The following is a 22,276-nucleotide window of genomic DNA, read 5'->3' as shown; positions in this document are numbered from 1 at the left end:
AGATCATCTGGGCATCTTTGATCTGGATCTCTATTTCTCTCTCCAGGTTTGGGAAATTTTCAGTGATTATTGTTTTAAATATACTTTCTGCACCTTTCTCCCCTTTTTTCCTCCTTCTGGAATTCCCATAATGTGAATATTGTTTCTATTCTGTCCCATAAGTCCTTTAGGCTTTATTCCTTCTTTTTCATTCCTTATTCTTTTTTATCCTCTGAATAGTTTCAAATGCTGCATCTACCAGGTTGCTGATTTTTTTTTTTCCCTTCTGCATGGCCAAGACTGCTTTGGATGCTCTGTATGGAATTCTTCAGTTGAGTTACTATATGCTTTAACTCTAGGATTTCTTTTTTTTTTTTCCAATTTATTTTTTAAAAGATTTTATTTATTTGGCAGAACACAAACAGGGAAATGGCAGAGGGAGAGGGTGAGGGAGAAGCAGGCTCCACACTGAGCAGTGAGCCTGATGCGGGGCTTGGTCCCAAGACCCTGGGATCATGACCTGAGCCAAAGGCAGATGCTTAATCAACTGAGCCACCCAGGCGTCCCCGTTTTTTTTTTTTTTTTAATTGTTGCTCTTTCTTTGTTGAACTTCTGAACTTCTTGTCTTGTTCATGCATTGCTTTCCTAATTTTGTTGTCTATGCATTCTTGTAGTTCACTAAACTTAGAATTATTCTGAATTCTCTGACCGTTCTTAGATTTCCATTTCTTTAGCATCAGTTATTAGAGCTTTATTACTTCCCTTTGGTACTGCCGTTGATGGGTTTCCTTTGCTGATTGTTCACGATCCTTGATTCCTTATGTTGGTCTGTACACATTCGAGTAAGTGTTCTCTTCCAGACTTTGCAGCTTCACTCTGGGGGAGACAGTTCCTCCGCAATCAGCTCAGTTTTGGTGTTTTGGCTGTGTCTGCTGGTAGTGTCTTTGGGCACGTGGGTCCTGCTCTTAGGGTCTATTTTTGACCTATTTAGACCTTAGAACTCTTTGAATTCTAAGGCTGGTGGTTGGGGGCTGGGGTGTGTGGGTCACTACTGAGAAGAGCTGGATAGGACTCCTGGCTTGTTTTCTTACCCAAGTGAAGCTGTAGGCTGGACTGGATTCTCGGGTCAGGCTTATTAGGCAGGACTGGCTACTATCCTCAGCAGGAGGTGGAGCTATGACAGCTTCCCGGCTCTGGTGAGGGCAGGGCGCAGGATGAAACCCAGGGCCTGCACAGCTCACTGTTCACGGACCTGAATGAGGCAAGAGCAGGCACTGAATGTCACGGTCAGGTGACGCTGCCACTTTTGCTCTGCAGTCAGGGAGTGTCATGGGCCCTGCCCTCTGGTCCAGTGCCACTCTAAGTAGGGTTGTCACACAGGCCACCCAGCATCCCTTGTGCTGTGGGAAGACACCCCAGTTGGGCAGTCAGGAAGCTGTACTCAGCAATCAAGTGATGAATGAGTGGGTGGTGCCTTGGTTTCCCTGTTGGGTTCAGTGGGAGCAGTAGCTCCAAGGTTGCTAATGCTCTTCATTTTTGGTCTTGACTCCAGTCAAGCCAAGCTTCAAGTTCATGTCCGAACAGGACTACTGTGTTCACTCTGGTGGCAATCAGCTCTCCCCTCCTACCTCCCAGCTTGGGAGTGGTCGGGTTAGGTAGTGCGCTGGTGTTCTTACCAATCCTCCCTGTCAAAGGGAGGCGGGTAGAAGCCATATTCCACAGCCGGTGGGGCCATGACTCATGCTCCTGTCTTGGCAGGACTGGAAGGGTTGACTTATGGCAACTCGCAGATTTGCCCCAAGAGGCTCCTTGGTCAGGAGTGGCTGTGAGTCTTGATCCATCATGGGTGGGGCAGTGAGTGAATTGTGCTGCCTGGGCATAGCCCAGAAAACCTCCAGGGTGGGGGGAGAGCAAGAGCGAACAAAGATGGTGTCCCCTGGCCAGTGTTCCCTGAGCATCTCTGCAGGCCTCTCGATGTGCGCCAAGCCTAAAGTCCGCCCGTTTGGCCAAAGATCCAGGACAAACAGGCCTCTTTCACAGCTATACCAGGGTTGTGCCTCAGGTGGCTGTCCAGTGCCCTGGGGGTGGGAGCCTGCCAAGAACTCTGACTGTTACCGTCCCATAGGACCCAGGAATGCAGGCCCTTCCAGCCACCAGAGCCAGGCCATCACGGGGCGTTTTGTGAGTGGCAGCCACAAAAATCCAGGCACCAGACATTAAAAACTGGGGCGCCAGTTTTTACACAGCTCCCCTCTGGTAGATGCTGTCGCTCTGGAGTGTGGACAAGGGAGAGCGTGAAGGGACGGGGTCTGCCGTCCAAGGGGAGGGTTGCAGGCTGCCCTTTGAGGTGTATTTAATGAGAGGCAGCTGTGCTGATAAGCTCACAGGCCTCTTTCACATATGACTGAGCTACTGGGTCTGGCACCCCTTGCTGGGCCCTGAGGTGGCAGCTAGTGAGGAACCCTCTCTCTCTTGGTTCCGGCCTGGAGGACCGCTAGCCGAAGCCCCACTAGACACCACAGTCGGGTTATAGGGATGGGTTCCCTGGCGGCAGCCATAAAAATCAAGTTACCAGACAAAGGAATAAGCTCCTTTCTGGAAGATAACAGTGAGATGGAATGAGACAGAGCCTGAGCCCAAAGATGGCATCCCCTGGTCGCCATTCCCTGAGAGCACCTCTGGAGGCCCCTAGACGCATGCCAATCTGGAAGCCTGCCCCTCAGGGCAAACCTCCTGGACAAGCAGGCAGGTCCCATTCTCAGAAAGGATGCTGGTAGGGGTGCCTGGGCGGGGGGCGGGGCTCAGTCGGTTCAGTGTCCGCCTAAAGGTTCAGGTCATGGTCCCGAGGTTCTGGGATGGAGTCCCATGTCGGGCTCCCTGCTCGGCAGGGGAGTCTGCTTCTCTTTCTCCCTCTGCTCCTCCCCCCCCCAACCGACTTGTGCGCATGCTCGCTCCCTCGCGCATGCTCTCTCTCAAATAAAATCTCAAAAGAAAAAGAAAGACTGCTGGTGTATTTCAGTCTTCCTCTCTGCTGTGCTGTAGGAGTTGTACTTCTCCAATAACTCTGTCCTCAATTTTTATGGTCCCTTGTGACCCAGAAATGCAAGCCCTCTCCCCACTATGCCCAGGCTCTTAAGGGGTGTCCTATGGGCAGCAGGCATAATAGGTCACCAGATGTCAAAACTAGGGCACTAGACGAAGACTGAAGCCTTTGATTACTCTGTCTTTTCTTACTGTGTTTGGGTGTGAGGAGCTTGGGACGAGGGAGTGGGAGAGAAGCAAGGGCAGATAAGGGGACTCTGGCAATACTCTTCTGTCCTTGAAAACAAATTTGAATTCTCTGGGGGTGGTTTTGGACACCTTCTAGGATCTTCAGCTCATGCAAAGTCTCACCCCCTTCTGGAAATACACAGACTGCCAACTTGCTCAGGTTTTCAAAATCTGATTGCTAAGCCATCTCCGAGTGGTTTCTCTACAAGGGTATTTAGGTTTTATAACCACTGGTTGAACCCCAATTTCTCCACTGTTTTCAAGAATGTTTGGAGCAGGCAAATAAACTACCCAGGATGGAACACTGCTGTTTCTGGCGCTCTGCAGTTTGACCTGGAAGTCTTTCTTCATGCTCACACTTCTCCCTTTGTTGTTGCGTTTTTTTTTGTTTTTGTTTTTGTTTTCAGCAAGCACAGTGTAGCCTGGATCTTCGACATATCACGGTGGTGGAGCTTGTAGGTGTGTTCCCGACCCTCATCGGCAGGATAGGAGCAAAGATCATGCCTCCAGCCCTAGCTCTGCAGCTCAGGTAGGTGGAAGTCCTGGCCTTAAATTGTACCCTTACAACGTACTTTTTTGGGGATCATGTTCCTTGATTTCTTGCTACTCAGTATTAATTCCACGTAACCTTCAATGTTGAGTTGCTTGTAGTCTGAGAGTTCTAGGACCATGCTACCTGACATGGTGCTGCGTGTGTGTATTTATCAGATGGTGGATAATTTCCCATGTTGTCTTCTTCCCCCTTTAACCAAGGGGCTATGCTTTGTCTTTGCTTTGTCTTTCTTTCTGCTTGGTGGGGTTGGTGTGGGTAGGGAAAAGGCTATGGAAAGAACCTACACAATCCTTCGTGCCAGTAGGAGAGCAGGCATCCAGTTAGCCTTTCCAGGCTTGGCCTCTTTTACCTCCATGCTTCCAGGGTACTTGTCGATACTCCCATTTTAACAACTATATTTTCCTTTGGCAACACTTAACAAAGCTAGAATCATGGTGCTCAGGCTCGGAGTCGTGGTGCCTTAAAAAAGCAGCATTCAACAGCCAAAAGGTAATTTCAGAGCAATCCCAAATATTTACTTGCCTCTCTTGACCACTGTGGAAAGGATAATTAGGCTAAAGCCAAACTGCTCAAAATCTTCCTCCCTCACCCATCCTTTTTCTCCCACAGTGCAAGGGGGGCTACGTGTTCATAGTCCATAGTCACTACTCTTCAAAGTCTTTCAGGGGCCCAGGCTGGTGGTGGCCCCACCATCCTGTAGAGTCAACATTTAGAACACAGGAATTCCAGGTTTCTGCAAAGGGGTTGGGAGCGAGGACAACAAACCCTACCCCTCTTTCATGCTTCCTGTTGGAAGCATAAGATTATTCTCTCCAAGTCCATTGGCTAGAATCCATCCCATGATTGCAAATGAACTTCAGGGCAGGCTGGGCAATGCAGCCTTTCCATATTCCCAGAAGAAGAAAATGAAAGAGGACTTGAGCCCCAGCTCAGATGTTCCAAGAGATTCACAGGGATCCCTTGGGAGAGTGTAGGCTAGAAATACGTCCTTAGCCAGTGATGTCATAGAATGACACAACAGATTCTTTAACGTGTCTGTTTTCCATTTGCCTTTTGGCAACCCCCCTCCATGTTTGATTTCTCTCTCTCCCCCCAGAAAGAGCACCCCATCCATACTAAGGTCAAAAACTCAGAGGGCAAGGGAGGGAAAAAGAAATGAAGATATCTGAATTATCTTTAGTTGGCTGAAAGAGGGAGAAGGCGGGGTATACTCAGAACCTTTGGGATATACTTTTTTTTTTTTTTTTTGGTTCTGCTGCATCGGCTAACACCTCTCCAGAGGTGACACTTATGAGGTCACCCCCAGACCCCCTCAACATTTGCTACCCAGTACCTAGCACAGTGCTTGGAACCATGTTGGAGCTAAGTAACTAGAGGAAATGACTCAAAACTAAGACAAATTTAAAGTTACTATTTCCAGGGGTGAGCATAGCTTCTCGGAGTGTACTTGGAGTTCTCTTTCAAGTTGAAAACCGTAAACTTAGGGAGAGGACTATGTTGACATCTGAAAATGTATAACAAAAATTCGCAAAGTGTGTGTTGGAAGCTGTTGGTAATTTAGAACTACTGGCTCACACCCTGTGCTCATGATTTTTTTACAAACCTGTCACAGAATCTGTTAGATGTTACTCTGCGGATTGCAGATATATAGAGAGAGGGAATCTGGGTAAAATTCTGATGTGATTTTAAACGACTGGAATTTGAAGAACAGAAAAATCTGATTTAAGTCATAGATGTTGGGATGACTCTAGAGCTCTGTGGGCTGGGGACGGCCAAAGCGACAAGGGAAGTACATACATGAATTATGTAGTGCTTCTCAAATTGGAGCGGCCTCCGAATCACTTGGAACACTGCTAAAACATAGAATGGGGCCCCACGCCCACAGTCTTTGCTTCAGTAGGTCTAGGATGGGGCCGGAGGAATGGCACTTTGAGCATGTTCCCAAGCGTGGCCGAAGCCGCTGGTCTGAGGCTCACATTGTGAGAACCACGGGCCTCGTGGCTTCACAACTTTGAAGTGGAAATTTTGCAAAGCAGCCTATAAAAAGAGGGTTAATCATGACTGGGGAGCCGGAAGATAGTCCAGGTAGATGTCACACAGAGAGGATCTGTCACAGGTATTTCCTAATGGAGTCAGTGTCAGGACACATGTCCCCTTTATCAGACCTATCAGTGAGGAATAAGGGACTTGGCAGGTAGATGTTTTATCTTTTTCCCTTTGAATTCCACCCTAGGGTCTAGTGCAGATGAAAAGAGCCAAATTTGGCAAAGAATAGAAAGCATGAAAGAACAGGAGATGCAGAATGCCTGGAGAACCTAAAAATTCTCTTGTGTGGTTAGAATACTACTTTCCAATAGCACCGAAGCCATCATGAAGCAATTGACAGGCAGCAGCAATGCCTGGTGTTGCAAAGTTCCCACCTCCCTGTTTCTCACTCTCATGTGTTTTTCTTTAAAGATTTATTTTAGAGAGAGGGTGCATATGTGCATGAGCATGCATGTGGGGGGGTGGAGGGGCGGAGGAAGAAGGACAGAATCTCAAGCAGACTCCTTACTGAGCGTGGAACCGGATGCAGGGCTTGATCCCAGGACCCTGAGATCATGACCTGAGCCGAAACCAAGAGTTGGATGCTTAATCTACCAAGTCACCCAGGTGCCCCCAGCGCTGATGTTTTGGAGACCTGAAGGTCTGGGCAAACTGTTCCCTAGAGTAACTTTCCAGCAATTGCAAGGGTGATAGGGACAAAGGATGCCATTATTTTTATATGCATATTATTTTTGAGGTATAATTGACACTATATGAGTATACAACATAATGATTCGATATTTGTATATATTGCAAAATGATCATCAGACTAAATCTAGTTAACAACCATCACCATATGTAGTTACATTTTTTCCCTTGTGAAATTTTAAGATTTACTCTTAGCTACTTTCAGACACATAATATGGTATTATCAACTATAACTGCCATGCCTCACATTAATCCCCATGACTTATTTTAGATCTAGAAGTTTCTACCTTTTGACCCCCTTCAGACCTTACCCACCCACTATTCTGTCCTTTGTATCTATGAGGTTTTTTTGTTGTTGTTTTAGATTCCACATAAAAGGGACGCCACATGGTATTTGTCCTCTGATTTATTTCACTTAGGATAATCTCCATAAGGTCCATCCATATGGTCACAAACGGCAACATTTTCTTTTACGTGTGTGTGTACGTATGTATGTGTTTGTACCATATTTCCTTTATCCGTTTGCCCATCAATGGACGCTTACATTGTTTCCATATCTTGGCTCTTGTACATAACGCTGGAGTAAAGATGAGGATGCATATACCTTTTCAAGTTAATTTTTAAAATTTTCTTCAGATAAACCCCGAAAGGTGGAATTGGACAATTATATAGTAACTAATTTTTTGAAAAATATCCATACTGTTTTCCAAAGTGGCTGCACTATTATACATTGTCACCAACAATGCCCAAGTGTTCCCTTTTCTCCAGAACCTCATTAATGCTTTTTTCCCCCAAGATTTATTAATTTGAGGTGGGGAGGGGAGGGGGGACAGAGGGAGAAGAGGAGGGAGAGAGAGCCTTAAGCAGATTCCCAGCTGAGTGCAGAGCACAAGTCAGGGCTCAGTCTCGTGACCCTGAGATCACAACCTGAGCCAAAACTGACTTGGATACTCAATGGACTGTACCACCCAGGCACCCCACCAACACTTAATTTTTGTCTTTGCAATAATATCTGTGCTAACAGGAATGAGGTGATAACTTCCCTGGGGTTTTGATTTCCACTTCCCTGCTGATTAGTGATATTGAGATTGTTTTCCTGTATTTGATGACCGTGGGTATGTCTTCTGTGGAAAAACACCTATGCCATTCCTCTGCCCATTTTTAATTTTGTGTTTGTTGTCTTGTTACTGAGTTGTATGTACTCTTTATATGTTTTGGATATTAGTCTCTTCTCAGATATGAGTTGCAAGTATTTTCTCCATTTGAGTAGGTTGCTTTTATATTTTGTTGATAATGGCCCCTGCAGAAACTTTTTAATTTGATATATTCCCTCTTGTTTGTTTTGCTTTTGTCGACTTTACTTTTGTGTCAAATCCAAAAAAAGCATCACGGTGAAGATGAATTTACTGACTATATATTCTCCTGTATGTTAGGGTTTCAGGTCTTCCATTCAAGTCTTTAAGGCATTTTGTTGAGCTTATTTTTGTATACAGTGTATGACAGTGGCCTAGTTTTCCCAATAATATTTATTGAAGAAATTGTCTTACCCCATTGGAAGCTATTGGCTCTTTCATCATAAATTAATTGGCCATGTGTGTATGGATTTATTTCTGGGCTCCCTATTCTGTTCTGCTGTCCTATGGGTCTGATTTTATGCCAGTACCATACTGTTTCAATTACTATGGCTTCGTAATATAGTTGGAAACCAAGGAGCACACTGCCTCCAGCTTTAGTTGTTCTTTCTCAAAACTGTTTTAGCTATTCAGCATCTTTTGTGCTTCTATACAAATTTTAAGGATATTTTTGTTCTGTTTCTGTGAAAAAATACAATTAGAAGAATCTGTATATTCCTCTGGGTAGTATGGACATTTTAATAATATCCCAATTCATGAGCATGGAATGTCTATTTTTTTTCCTGTGCATTTTCTTCAATTTCATTCATCAGTGTCCCATAGATTTTAGTGTTCAGGTCTTGTACCTCCTTGAATTTATTCCTAGGTATTTTATTCATTTTCATGCAATTGTGAAAGTGCTTATTTTCTTTCTGATATTTCATTATTAGTGTATAGAAATGCAAAAGATTTTTGCATCCTGTAACGTTACTGAATTCAGGTATTCACACTTTATTAGTGCAATCTTTAAGGATTTTCTCTTTCTACATATAATATGTCCTCTGCAAATAGTGACAGGTGTAGTATTTCCTTCCCAACTGGAGGCCTTTGATTTACTTTCCTTTCCTAACTGCTGTGGGTAGGATTTCTAATACTCTGTTAAATAATAGTGGTGAGAGTGGGCATCCTTGTCTTGTTTCTCACCTTACTGGAAAACCTTTAGCTTTTCAACAGAAGTATGATATTAGATGTGGGCTTGGCATATATAGCCTGTGTTATGTTGAGGTTTATTTCCTCTGTACTTTGTTGAGAGTTTTCATCATAAACAATATTGAGCTTTGCAAACAGTTTTTCTGCATCTATTGATGAGCTTATTATTTTTATCCTTCATTTTGCAAATGTGGTGTAACATGTTAACAGATGTTGAATCATCCTTGCATCCCTGAAAGAAACCCCATTTGATCATGGTGAATGATCCATTTAATGTATCATTGAATTCAGCATGCTAGTGTTTTATTGAGGATATTTGCAACTATGTCCATTAGGGATATTGGGCTTTCCTTCTAATGTCTTCATCTGGTTTTGGTATTAGGGAAATGCTGACCTCATAAAATAAGTTTGGAAGCGTTCCCTCCTCTTACATTTTTAGGAACCATCTGGGAAGGATTGTTACTATTGTTTGCTATAATTCACCAGTGAAGATGTGTGGACCTGGTCTTCTGTTTGGTGGGAAGTTTTTTGATTACTGATTCAGTATCCTTACTAGAATTTGGTGTGTTCAGATATTTCTATTCATGATTCAGTTTGGGAAAGTTTTATGTTTCTAGAATTGTATACATTTCTTCTGGTTTGTCTAATTTGTTAGCATATAATTGTTCATAAATAGTCTATGGTTTTCTGTATGATTTTCTGTATTCTTACATTATTAGTTGTAACATCTCTTTCATTTCTGATTTTACTTATTTGAGCCCTCCTTTTTTTCTTGGTGAATCTAGCTAAAGATTTATCAATATTACTATCTTTTCAAAAAGCTAGCTCTTCTTTCATTGATCTTTTCTATTGTCTTTTTAATCTGTTTCATTTATTTTCACTCTGAACTTTATTTCTGTTCTTCTGTTTTGGCCTTTAGTTGTTCTTTTTCTGGCTGAGGTGTAAAGTTACATTATTTATTTGATTTATTCTCTTACTTTAGGTAGGCATTTATCACTATGAATTTTCCTCTTAGAACTGTTTTTATTACATTCTATGAGTCTTTGTATATTTTCATTTTTTTGGTCTCAAACTATTTTGTTGATAAATGGAATTTTATTGACTTTTTTTTTCTAGAGAAGAAACTAACACATAAAGTACTATATATTTTAAAGGGCACTAGTCACATGAAACATTCTCCAGAATAGATCACCTATTAGGCCACAAAGCATGCCTTAACAAATTGAAAAAGTGATAGTCATACCATGCATGCATCTTTTCTGGCCAAAATGCTATGAAGCTAGAAGTCAACCACAAGAAAAAATCAGGAAAGACCACAAATACATGGAGGTTAAAGAATATGCTATTAAACAATGAATGGGTCAATCAGGAAATCAAAGAAGAAACCAATGAAAATGAAAACAATGGTTGAAGACCATTGGAATGCAGTAAACCCAGTTCTATAAGGGAAGTTCATAGCAATACAGGCCTACCTCAAGAAGCATGAAAAGTCTCAAAAAAACCTAATGTTTTACCTAAAGGAGCTAGAAAAAGAACAAACAAACCCCCAAACCAGCAGAAGGAAGGAAATAATAAAGATTTAGATCAGAGTAAATGGTCTAGAAACTAAAAGACCAATAGAATAGATAAGTGAAACCAGGAACACAACCTAGAAGATAGGGATGAATACTGAGAAACCTATAACCTACCAAAGCTGAAATAAGAAGAGAGAGAAAACTTGAACAGACTGATTACCAGCAAAGAAATTGAGCCAGGAATCAAAAACCTGCCAACAAACAAAACTCCAGGGCCAGATATCTTCAAAGGCAAATTCTACCAAACATTTAATGAAGAGTTAGTACCTGTTCTTCTCAAAACATTCCCAAAAAAAGAAAAAGTAAGGAAAACTTCCAAATTCAGTCTATGAGGCCAGCATTGCCTTGATACCAAAACCAGATAAAGACACCACAAAAAAGAGAAGTACATGCCAATTCCTCTGATGAGCATAGATACAAAAATCCTCAACCAAATACAAGCAAACTGAATCCAACAATACCTTAAAAATTACTGCAGGGCACCTGGGTGGCTCAGTCGTTAGGTGTCTGCCTGAACGTTCATGAACCCATAACAATCCTAGAGAACACAGACCATAACCTCTTTGACATCGGCCACAGCAACTTCCTTCTGCATATGTTTCTTGAAGCAAGCGAAACAAAACCAAAAATGAACTAGTGGGACCTCATCAAGAGAAAAATCTTCTGCACAGTGAAGGAAACCATCAGCAAAACTAAAAGGTAGCCTCCTGAATGGGAGAAGATATCTGCAAATGACAAAGGGTTCGTATCCAAATACATATAGAACTTAGGCAACTCAACAAATTATCTAATTTTAAAATGGGCAGAAGACATCAACAGACATTTTCCGGAGAAAACTTACAGATGGCCAAGAGATGCAATGAAAAAATGCAAATCAAAACCACAATGAGCTATCACCTCACACCTGGCAGAATGGCTTACATCAACATAAGAGACAACAGGTATTGCTGAGGATGTGGAGAAAGGGGAACCTTTGTGCACTGTCGCTGGGAATGGAAACTGGTGCAACCACTGTGGAAAACAGTATGGAGGTTCCTCAAAGTTAAAAAAAAAAAAAAAAAAAGAACTACCCTCTTACCCAGTAATTGCCCTACTAGGTATTTGCCCAAACAATACATTTTATGTTTTTGATGTCACAACTATATCTTTTTATCTTGTGTATCTCTTAACTTATTGTAGTTACAGTTTTTACTACTTACATATTTTAACCTTTTATACTACCTTTATGTGATGAATCCACTAGCTTTACTATATATTTGCCTCTACCAATGAGATGTATACTTTCATATGTTTTCTTGTTACTCATCAGTGCCCATCCTTTTCAGCATAAAGAAGTCCCTTTACCATTTCTTATAAGGGTGGTTTAGTGGTGATGAACTCCTTTAGCTTGTCTGCGAAACTATGTCTCCTTCAATTCTGAATAATTTTTTTGAATAGACTATTCTTGGTTGGAAGCTGTTTTCTTTGAACACTTGCAATGTATCATATCCTGCCACTCCCTTCAGCAGTCGAGGTTTCTGCTGAAAATACATGCTGATAGTCCTCTGGGGTTTCCTGTATGTAACAAGCTGTTATTCTCTTGCTTTTAAGGTTCTCTCCTTGTCTTAACTTTTGACATTTTAGTTATAATATGTTTTGGTGTAGATCTCTGGTTTCTTATTTAGAATTCTCTGGGCCTCCTTGATCTGGTTGTCTGTTTCTTTCCCATGTTGGGGAAGTTTTCAGCCTCTTTGTCCTCCTTCTGGGACCTCTTGTGTACAAATAATGGAATCATATATGCAAATGTTAGTCTGCTTGGCATTTTTCCATATATCCTGTAAGCTACTTTAATTGTTTACGCATTCAGAGCAGCAAAAAGAAAAAAAGAACTTTAAATTCTTCTGCCCTGCCTTTGAGTTCACTGATTATTTCTCCATCTAGTTTCTTGTTGAATTCCATACATACACACACACACACACATTTTTTAAATTTTTTACATAATGGTTCTAATATTTTTTATTACATAATGGTTCTAATATTTTTTTGTCTAATTTCATTTTTTCAGTGTTCCAAGATTCATATATTTTCACATTTTGTTGTTGAATTCTTCAGCTCTGTGACTTCTGTTTGATACTTTTGTATATTTTCTTTTTTGGAGTTCTCAATGGACTAGGCCATTCTTTTTCCAAGTTTTAAGAGCATTTTTATGATCATTACTTTGAATTCTTTATCAGGTAAATTACTTTTCTCCATTTTATTAAGGTTTATTTTCCAAGGTTTGATCTTGCTATGTTGTTTGGAACATCTTCTTCTGTTGTATTAGATGAAACAACAGCCATTTCTCCCACTGTTGAAATGGTGGTCTTACATAGGAGATGATCCTTATTGGTCATCTGTTGCTGTAGCTTTTCATGGTCTCTCAAACCTTTCTGAGTCTCTAAGCAGACTATTTTATTTTCAGTAGCTTCCAGTATCTGAGATTGTTCCAGTATGTAATCCATGTACCGAAGGTGAGAATCTTAGCACTTCGATTCAGGCTCAATGGAAGCGAGACCCCCAACCAGCATGTGTTAAGAATACAAACATATATACAGTGTTGCGGGACTGTAAGTGTTAGCTCCACTGGTCATGTGAGCTGCGTGATCGGGAGGTGTCCCCTGCATGGCAGTCAAAAAAGTGCACAAGCTCCTTTCTGGGACATAGGGGTGAGCTGTAGTGAGACAAAGGGACAGCACCAAGATGGCATCCCTGGGACTGTTTTGTGAGAGCCCGACCGTAGGTTCCTATCTGTGTGCTGAAGCTGAAGGCTGCCCCTCCGGAGGAGGTTCCAGGATAAGCAAATGGGAATGTTTCACAGGAAGATGGGATCTGTTTTAATCTGTCCATGCGGTGCCCCAGGCCAGGGATAGCTTACCAAGAACTGTCTTCTTGATTGATACAGTCTGGTAGCAGCCCGGAATGCAAGTCTTTTTGGCCTCTGGAACCTGTGATCAAGGGGTATCCTCTGGGTGGCATCCACAAAGTCCATTTCACCAGACGTAAAAACTGGGGCAGCAGGCATCCGTGAGCTCTCCTCCAGTAGATGCCAGCACTCTGGAGAGCAGCAGAGGCATAGTACATAGATAGCATCTCCCCTCCAAGGTCTCGGAAGGGTTTATAGTCAGTCCCTAGAGGTCCATTTAAGAAGTCCGCCCCTCGTTCCGTAGCTATGATGATATGCGAATAGGCCTCTTTCAGAGAAAGACTGAATTCCCGGGTCTGAACGAATGGTGGTCTCCTGGGGGTGGTCACTGTTTAAGAACTTTTTCCCGTTAGTTACTGGCTTGTAGGACCTGTAGGTGTCAGCAACACAGCCTCAAGAGCCAGATGATGTACAGGTGTCCTGGCAGCATCATCGGCAAGTATCAGGGAGCCAGGAAAGGTGTGCCCTCCTTCCTGGAAAATACTACAGAGCTGTAGGGAGGCAGATGGTGTGTGGGAAGATAGGGCCCATCAGCTGGAGTGAAGCCAAGGGGGGCGTGCAAAGGGTGGTACTCACTGAAATGGAGAGAGAGAGAGATGGAGGGGGACAGTGTTAAGGAGAGCGAGACACACACACAGTGAGACCAAGACATGAAGAGTCATAAGCAGATGGTTAGAGGGAAAGAGGGGGGAGAGGAGCAAGGGGGAGACAGACACACACAAATGGGGGGGTAGAGGGATATGAGGGAGAAGAATGAGAGAGAGAGACGTACAGAGTGGGGGAGATGGCCAGAGGGGCTGGGGGGAAAAGGAGGAGGAGGGGCGGAAGCTGGGACACACAGACAAAGACTGGGACCTCCATGGGAAGAGAGAGATACAGAGGGAGAGAGACACCAACACAGAGATACACAGAGAAAGGGAGACAGAGAGAAAGAGAAGGATAAAAAGGAGAGACACAAAGCAGGAGATGGACACACATACAGAGAGGAGAGGGCAAAGGAGAGAGAGATGGGGAATAAGTGTGCAAAGGACAGATGGAGAGCGGATGAGTGCGGCAGAGATGGAGTGCACGTGAGCTGGGGAGAGAGAGATGCACAGAGCTGGAGGGAAGGCGCGCCGGAGGGACAGATTAGGAACAAAAGAGCTCCAGTGTGTACAACAGGGAGCAAGGGAGGGGCGGAGAGGGACAGAGGACGAGGGAGAGCCGGATGGAGAGAGACAGCGCGCACCAGCTTTAGAAGGCAGGATAGCACAAGGAGGGCACCTGCTGGCTGGAGTGTGAAGAAGTAGCCCAAAGGCCAAAAATAAAATAAGAGACGGCTTCCACTGGCTTTAGCAAGACGGAGTGTGAAAACAGCAGCCACCAGCCTCTGTCCCTGAGGCTCAGTCACACACTTAAAAATGAGCAAAGGAGCTTCTTTCACCTGATGTCTGGGTGCTTTTCAAATGGCTCCTTCTGGGCTGCCCTTTGGGGGAGTTTGTAGGTTGAGCCCCGTAAGCACCCTTTCTCCGTTGACCACAGACCTGCACGTCTCCTCTGCTCCGGCCCTATTGGTTTTCAAAGCTAGACATTTGGGGGAGCGCGCTCCTGGGCAGATCTCAAAAGACAGGGTTCCCTACATGCGGTGAAGAGACTCTGATCCTTAAAGAAAAGCTCCAGGTTTTCAGTTCCCTCATGATTGGTATCCCTGTCCTGGGCGTGTGGCTACTTTGCTGAGATTGTGTTTCGTCTTTTCATACCTGCTTCGATGTGGCTTTGTTCTCATTTCCTGATATGCAGTAGTCGCTCTGCCTGGTCTCAGGTTTTTTGGGTTTTTGTTTTTGTTTTTGTTTTTGTTTTGTTTTTTTTTCAGAAGAAACTGTTCCAGATGTAGTTGTAAAGTTGTGTCCATGTGAGGAGGTGACTTCAGGATCTTCCATTGCCATCTTGAAACAGAACAGCCCATATTATTATTATTTTTTTTAGTCTATAGAGTTTTCTAGAAGATTCTCCAGAAAGAGCTCATTACAGACATTTATGTAACTCCAACACACTGCTGGCAACACCCCTCAGCCTGTGGGGTGTCCCATCATCCATCTCTAAGATTTCTGTGGTCTCGGGTATGGTGGGATATATTTCCAGTGACTGTTGATCGCCTGCTGACCTGAACACTCATTTCTTCCCATGGTCATTTTTCCTCTTTATATTCTGTCCATCAAGGCACAAGGCTCACATGAGGAGCGTGTGTGGTAGCAGACGGTGGCACCATGGGAGATTGCCACCCTAGCCTCAGAAGCACTAGAGCATCAAATGCTACGTTTCCTCAGTGGTTGCCCTTTTCCCACAGACTCCAACTGCCACAACACGTGGCCTTTTTCGCCCTCCAGACCAGCTTTCTTTTCTACTCTTGTTCTCTGGGACCGTTCTGCATTAGGACATCCCTCTCTCCTCTAGAAAAAACTAAATACTCCTCCTTTTAAAGATGCAGAGCAGTTTATCTCCATTTTGACCCACTTCATGGTCTACACACTCACTTTATGCGTTTCTCGGTCACCTCCTCCTGAGCTGCTCTCTCCTGTCTCAGGAGACCTCGTAGAGGGATTTAACTGTTGTCTTTCTTTCCTTCTAGTCACTAGCAGCAGATTAGCAATTTAGCTTCCCACTGAGATAAAATAGAAATTATTCCCATCTTCCCTGAAACTCTCTTAAATGGCAGAAGCAAGTATCATCAGTTTGGATTTTGAGTAGCAAATATTTTCCCCTTGATCCTTGGGTGGGAGGAAAAATATTTCACTTTAAATACAGATGGCAATGTATAGTCTGCCTTACACAGAACGTCTAGCTAAGTAAATTCAAAAGTAAAACCGAGAAGAGACTGAGTGGGCTCAGCTGATCAACTTGTTTGCTTTCCCTGGCAGATTTCATCTAAACACGCTTCTGTTGATACAAAAATCATTATTTTCCACAAGATAAATTCTAGCATGATAGAGTAGGGAAAAAATCTGACTTTTTTGGGAGGGAATTATCTGAGGTACAAATTATAATGAACCAAGTTACTGGACCTGGAGCATAGACCAAGCTTCATCTCCTCTAACTGCCGTCCTGAGCTGGCTACTGCATGAGCCAGAATGGGCCACAATTACAATGTTTGGAAGCTTACTTCGATCAGCTTCGCCTAGTCCACGGTTTTTCGACCTCAGTACTATTGACCTTGGGGGCTGACTGATTCTTTTTTGGGGGAGGCTTTCCAGTGGGTCCGAAGACATTAAGCAGCATCGTGGGCGACTGTGCCCATGAAAAATGTGTCCAGACATGGCCAGATATTCCCTAGAGGGCAAAATCACCCCTATTAACCATGGACTTAGTTCTAGTATGTACCTGGTTGTGCAGACCTAGTCTGTAAATTTGGGTTGACTCCAATTTAATGCAGAAAATCTATTAGGACTGTTGTACACACCCTGTAGTAACTGTTGGCACACAGCGCACCAAGGGAGGCCCAGGATCTTGCTGATGGGTATAAAGCGGTACCACTTACCCTTTCAGGCGCATACCAGTCATTTGGGGGAATCTTGTTAATAACTCAGATCTATTTCAGCAGGTTTGGGGTGGAGCCTGGGATTCTCCAGTGTCGCTGTTAGTCCAAACACCATACTATGAGTAGCAAGGGTCTTTAGATGAGTAAGTCTGCAGTAGTACGAGTTTCTCTGCCCACGGTGTCACTATAGGGCTCTGGCTGGTCCAACAGAACCCTTGGGAGTCAGGTTTGACAGTCTTCTCTGTGTCCGCCCTAGGTTGTTGCTGCGCATCCCACTCTATTCCTTCAGTATGGTGCTCGTGGATAAGCATGGCATGGACAAGGAGCGCTATGTCTCCCTGGTGATGCCTGCGGCCCTCTTCAACCTGATTGACACTTTCCCCTTGCGAAAAGAGGAGATGGTGCTGCAAGCTGAAATGGGCCAGACCTGTAACACCTGATGTGACGGTTCCTCTCTTGGCGGTCCCTCCTCTCGTTCTCCACAGTACTAGGCACACGGAAAGGCCAGAAAACTATTCTTGATGTACAGATTTTTATTTGTAATTTTTAAAGTCTATTTTAATATGAGCTTTCTTTGCACTTAAAAATTACCACGATGCTTTTTGTACTTTGAAGTGTACTCCCCAGAAATGGTGACTATGATACGTACTCTTTCTCCTTATTCCATCACGGCTGGTCAACTTTCTAGAGAAATTAGAAACCACAACCCTCTACATGCTTTCAGTGTGTTATTCGGTGTAACACATAACTTACTTCTATTTTGTTTTTTTATATAAAACATATTAATAAAATATTTTGGAGCAAATTTACTAAAATTTATTTTGTTTTAAGCACAAGCCCTACTTGGCTCAGTGGTTTTAGGAATGGAAAAATGTACTTACTTCCATCAGGAGGAACTCAGCTGAGCTGGGAGAGCTCCCTAACTCCCTAACTCACCTTCCAGGTGGTAGAGTAGCTCATGACAGCAAGAAGCCAAAAATCAAAAAGGTAAGCCTTTGATCACTAACTTTGACAGCATAAACAAGAAGCACCAATTGTCTCCTTTTGTTTTTCCCCAATGACCATTGTTATGAGTCAGAGGTCAGAAGGATCAGCAAAGACAGAGGGATCGTCACCCTGTTGCAGGAGTTCCATGTTCTGGGACCCTCCCCTTGAAGATAGTCCTACCAGGCCACGCCCAAAGCCACAAGTGCTAAACACACACTTACCTCCAGTCTGCTAACACATTTTTAATGTGTGCACTCAGAACCTTAGCAGCAAATCAGTTCCCATAGGAGAAACCAAGGACTTGTGCTATGGCACTACTTTCTGGCCAAAAAAAAGCTCCCTAACTACTAACCATTGAACTATTAGAATCAAAGTAAACAGACATTTGGAAGATGGAGAAGAAGGATCTGCGCTCACCTTATCCCATGGGCACATCGAGTCATCAACTACACGTATAAAACGAACTCTGACAATTGCCTGAAGAATGGCAGAACAGATCTTCTACAGCTGGTCATAGAAAGAAGGCCATGTCACAAAAGGTAAGAGGAGTGGAGATATGGTTGGGAACCAGACCCCTGGCACAACTAACTGCAGAGAGGAGGGACATCACAAACATGGAGGAGACAACCAGACCCCACACCACGTACTTCCCCATAATGTCTGGCTGTGGAAACTATTGGGGCTTTACTCTGGAAGAGCCCAAGGGTGATAGGAAACCGAGTTCCTGCCCTTAAAGAGCCAGCATACTAAAATAACAGCCCAAGACCCAGCACGGAAGGAACAGCTTGATAAGCACGTAGGGCATACATGATGAAGATTTATCAACCAATCTTAGAACGCATGTCAGAGATCTGCAGATTCCTCTGGAAACAAAAGTACTGGTGGGCACCATTTTTTTCTTGCTCTTCTCCAGCCCAGGCAGCCAGATGCTTATAGGAACCACCTCTAACACTGTCCATCTCTTGTTAGCACGACATGCTTCCAACCTGGCCATCTCCCGTGCAACCACTCGGTTCAACCTGCCTGCCCTGCCTCAGTTGGCAGGTAGCCCTGGCCAGGACTGCCCCCTGCAATGTGATGGCTGCTCCCACACCAGCACACTCACAGCTCCAGCAGCCAGACCTTTCAGCTGTCTGTTCATGGGGCACACCCTGCCCTTTGGTGCACCTGCAGCTGTATCAGAAAGGCTAACTGCGGACAGCTAAGCTGACTACTGTCCTTGCCCATGAAGGAGCCTGGGGTGACGGCAGCCGGACCTCTCAACAACACAGAGAGTAAAACTGCCCAATGCATTCAGAGCAGGCAAAGCAAAGCAAGTTATTGCAGACAGCTGGGCTGAAGACATTCATGGCTCAGTCACAAAAGGAGAGTATACACAGATGACACGGGATGCCCTAGAGTGCATGAATCTGGTGACCAGGTGGGACTGTGTTATAGGGCACCACAGGACCTTTTACACAAGGCCATTACTTTGAAGAACAGGAAACAGGGCTGACCTTCCAACAGAGGCACAGAGTTGGAGAAAATGTGGAGACAGAGAAATGTGTCCCAAATGAAGGAACAAGACAAAATCACAGTAAAAGAACTAAATAAAACAGAGATAATATTGATAATAACGTCTAAATAATGGTCACACAGATACTCATTGGACTGGAGTAAAGAGTGGATGGACTCACTAAGAACCTTAATGAAGAGATATGAAATTAAAAAAGAACCAGTGGGAGCTGAAGAATTCAATAAGTGAAATGTAAAATTCATAGAGGGAATCAATAGCAGTTGAAAGAATGTAGGAAAAAAATGGATCAGCAATCTGGAAAATGGTAATAGATAGCAACCAAGCTGAAAAGGAAAAAGAATAAAAAAAGTTAGAATAGGTTAAGGGGATTCTGTGACATCATCAAATGTCCTAACATTCACATTAAAGGGGTCCCACAAGAAGAAGAGAGAGAGAGGAGTCAGAACATTTATTTGAAGAAATAATAGCTGGGGAAGGAAACAGACATCCAGGTCCAGGAAGCTTAGAGAGTCCCTAGGAAGATAAACTCAAGTTTGTCTTTTAATACTAATTAAAATGGCAAAAGTAATGATAAAGATTTAAAAGCAGCAAGTGAAGACAATTATATACAAAAGAAATCCTGTGAGGCTGTCAGATGATTTTTCAGCAAAACTCTGCAGGCCAGAAAGGAATGGCATGGTATCTTCAAAGTGATGAAAAAACCTACAACCAAGAACACTTTAGCCAGCATAGCTATCATTTAGAACAGGAGAGAGAAAGAGTTTCCCAGACAAGAAAAATTGAAGGAGTTCATCAACCCTAAACCAGCCTTACAAGAAATGAAGGGAGAATTCTTTAAGTGGAAAGAAAAGGCCATACCTGGAAGTATGAAAAGTATAAAAGGAAAAAATTTCACGGGTAAAAGCAATCAGATGGAAAAGGCAGATTAATCACTTATAAATAGCCAGTGTGGAAGTTAAAGTAATAAAATCAATTATATCTACAAAAATTAGTCAAGGCATATACAAAATAAAAAGTTGTAAAATATGATATATACATAAAACAGGGAGAGGGAATTAAAAATTTAGTGTTTTTAGATCGTGTTCAAACTTAAATAACCGTCAGTTTATTATAGAGTACTATACACATAGGATGTTATATGAGAATGTAATGATAACCACAAATCAAAAACCTATAGTAAAAACACACACACACACAAATTAAATCCAAGCAAAAATGAAAGCAAGCTATCAAACCACAAGGGAAGACATCAAAAGAAGAAAGGAACAGAAGAGAACTACACAAGCAACGAGAGAAAATTTTCAAAAATGGCAATAAGTACTTAGCGATACTTACCAATAATTACATCAAATGTAGATGAACTCAATGCTCCAGTCAAAAGATAGAGGGTGACTGAATAAGTAGAAAGAGCAGACCCATCTATATGCTGCCTCCAAGACAGTTACATCAGACATACAGACTAAAAGTGAAGGGATGGAAAAAGATATGCCAATGGAGCAAAAAAAAAAAAAAAAAAACTGAAGTAGCATTACTTATATCACACAAAAAAGACTTTAAACAGACTGTAGCATGAAATAAAGAAGGCCATTACATAACAGTAAAAGGATCAATTAAAAGGATGTAACAAGTGTAAACATCTATGCACCAAACATAGGAATACCTAAATACATAAAGCAAATATTAATAGACATAAAGGGAGAAAGTGAAAGTAACACAATAATAGTAAGGACTTTTACACCCCATTAACATCAATGGATAGATTATCCAGACAGAAAATCAACAAGCAAACTGACCTTGAATGGCACATTAGACCGGGACCTAACAGCTACATATAGAACATTCCATCTACAAAGAGTGGAATACACATTATTTTCAAAGCACATGGAACATTCTTCAGGATAAATTACATGTTGGGCCACAAAACAAGTCTAAAGAAATTTAAGAATAATGAAATATCTAAAGCATCTTTTCTAACCCCAATGATATGAAACCAGAAATCAACTACAATTTTAAAAACTAGAAAAAGTAGGCCAAAAAAATAGACCAAAAAGAGGCCAAAAAATAACAACTAAACAACTTATGACAAGTAAAAAAAATTAAAAATACATGAAGACAAATAAAAATGAAAACATTAGTCCAAAATCTTTAGGACACAGAAAAAGCACTTCTAAGAGGAATGTTTATACTGATTCAGGCCTATATCAAGAAACAATATTCAAGCATGGAGGACATTAGGAGAAGGGAAAAAATGAAGGGGGAGAAATTGGGAGTGGGAGATGAGCCATGAGAGACTATGAAACAACCGGAGGGTTTTAGAAGGGAGGGTATGGGGGGATGGGTGAGCCTGGTGATGGGTATTAAGGAGGACACATATTGCATGGAGCAGTGGGTATTACATGCAAACAATGGATCATGGAACACTACATCAAAAACTAATGATGTACTGTATGGTGACTAACAACACAATTTTAAAAAAGTGTATTTAAAAAAAAAGCCAAAAAAATAAAAAATAAAAAAAACCCCAACCTTATACACCAAAAGGAAGTAGAAAAAAACACACAGCTCAAAGCTAGAAGGGAGGAAATAATAAAGATTAGAGGAGAAATAAAACAGACACACACGCAAAAAAAAAAAAAAAAAAACACACACACAAGAATAGAAAAGTTCAATGAAACCAAGAGCTGGTTCTTTGAAAAGATAAACAAAATTGATAAATTTATAGCTAAACTCATCAAGAAGACAGGACTCAAATAAAATGGGAAATGGAGGATGAGAAATAAAAACACCACAGAAATATAAAGAATTATAAGAGGATATTACAAAAACTTACATGCTAACAGATTGGACAACCTAGAAAAAAATGGATAAATTTCTAGAGACACAATTTT

The 22,276-nt window shown here is 42.5% G+C and overlaps 1 protein-coding gene across 1 annotated transcript in view; it reads left to right on the top strand.

The window, feature by feature from the left end:
• SRPX (sushi repeat containing protein X-linked) overlaps positions 1 to 17,693 on the top strand; it is a 119,663-nt gene extending 101,970 nt beyond the window's left edge. The window contains exons 9-10 of the mRNA XM_080795786.1: positions 3,657 to 3,778; positions 17,142 to 17,693. Of these exons, the coding sequence (XP_080651912.1) occupies positions 3,657 to 3,778; positions 17,142 to 17,325 (306 nt within the window). The 3' untranslated portion in view covers positions 17,326 to 17,693. The remainder of the gene's footprint in view (positions 1 to 3,656; positions 3,779 to 17,141) is intronic.
• The last annotated feature ends 4,583 nt before the right edge of the window (positions 17,694 to 22,276 follow it).

This window comes from Martes martes (assembly GCF_963455335.1).
Source record: "Martes martes genome assembly, chromosome: X".
In the NCBI taxonomy this organism is placed as follows: Eukaryota; Metazoa; Chordata; class Mammalia; order Carnivora; family Mustelidae; genus Martes; species Martes martes.
The sequence above is the reverse complement of the archived record's forward strand: the minus strand, read 5'-3'. Positions and strand labels throughout refer to the sequence as shown.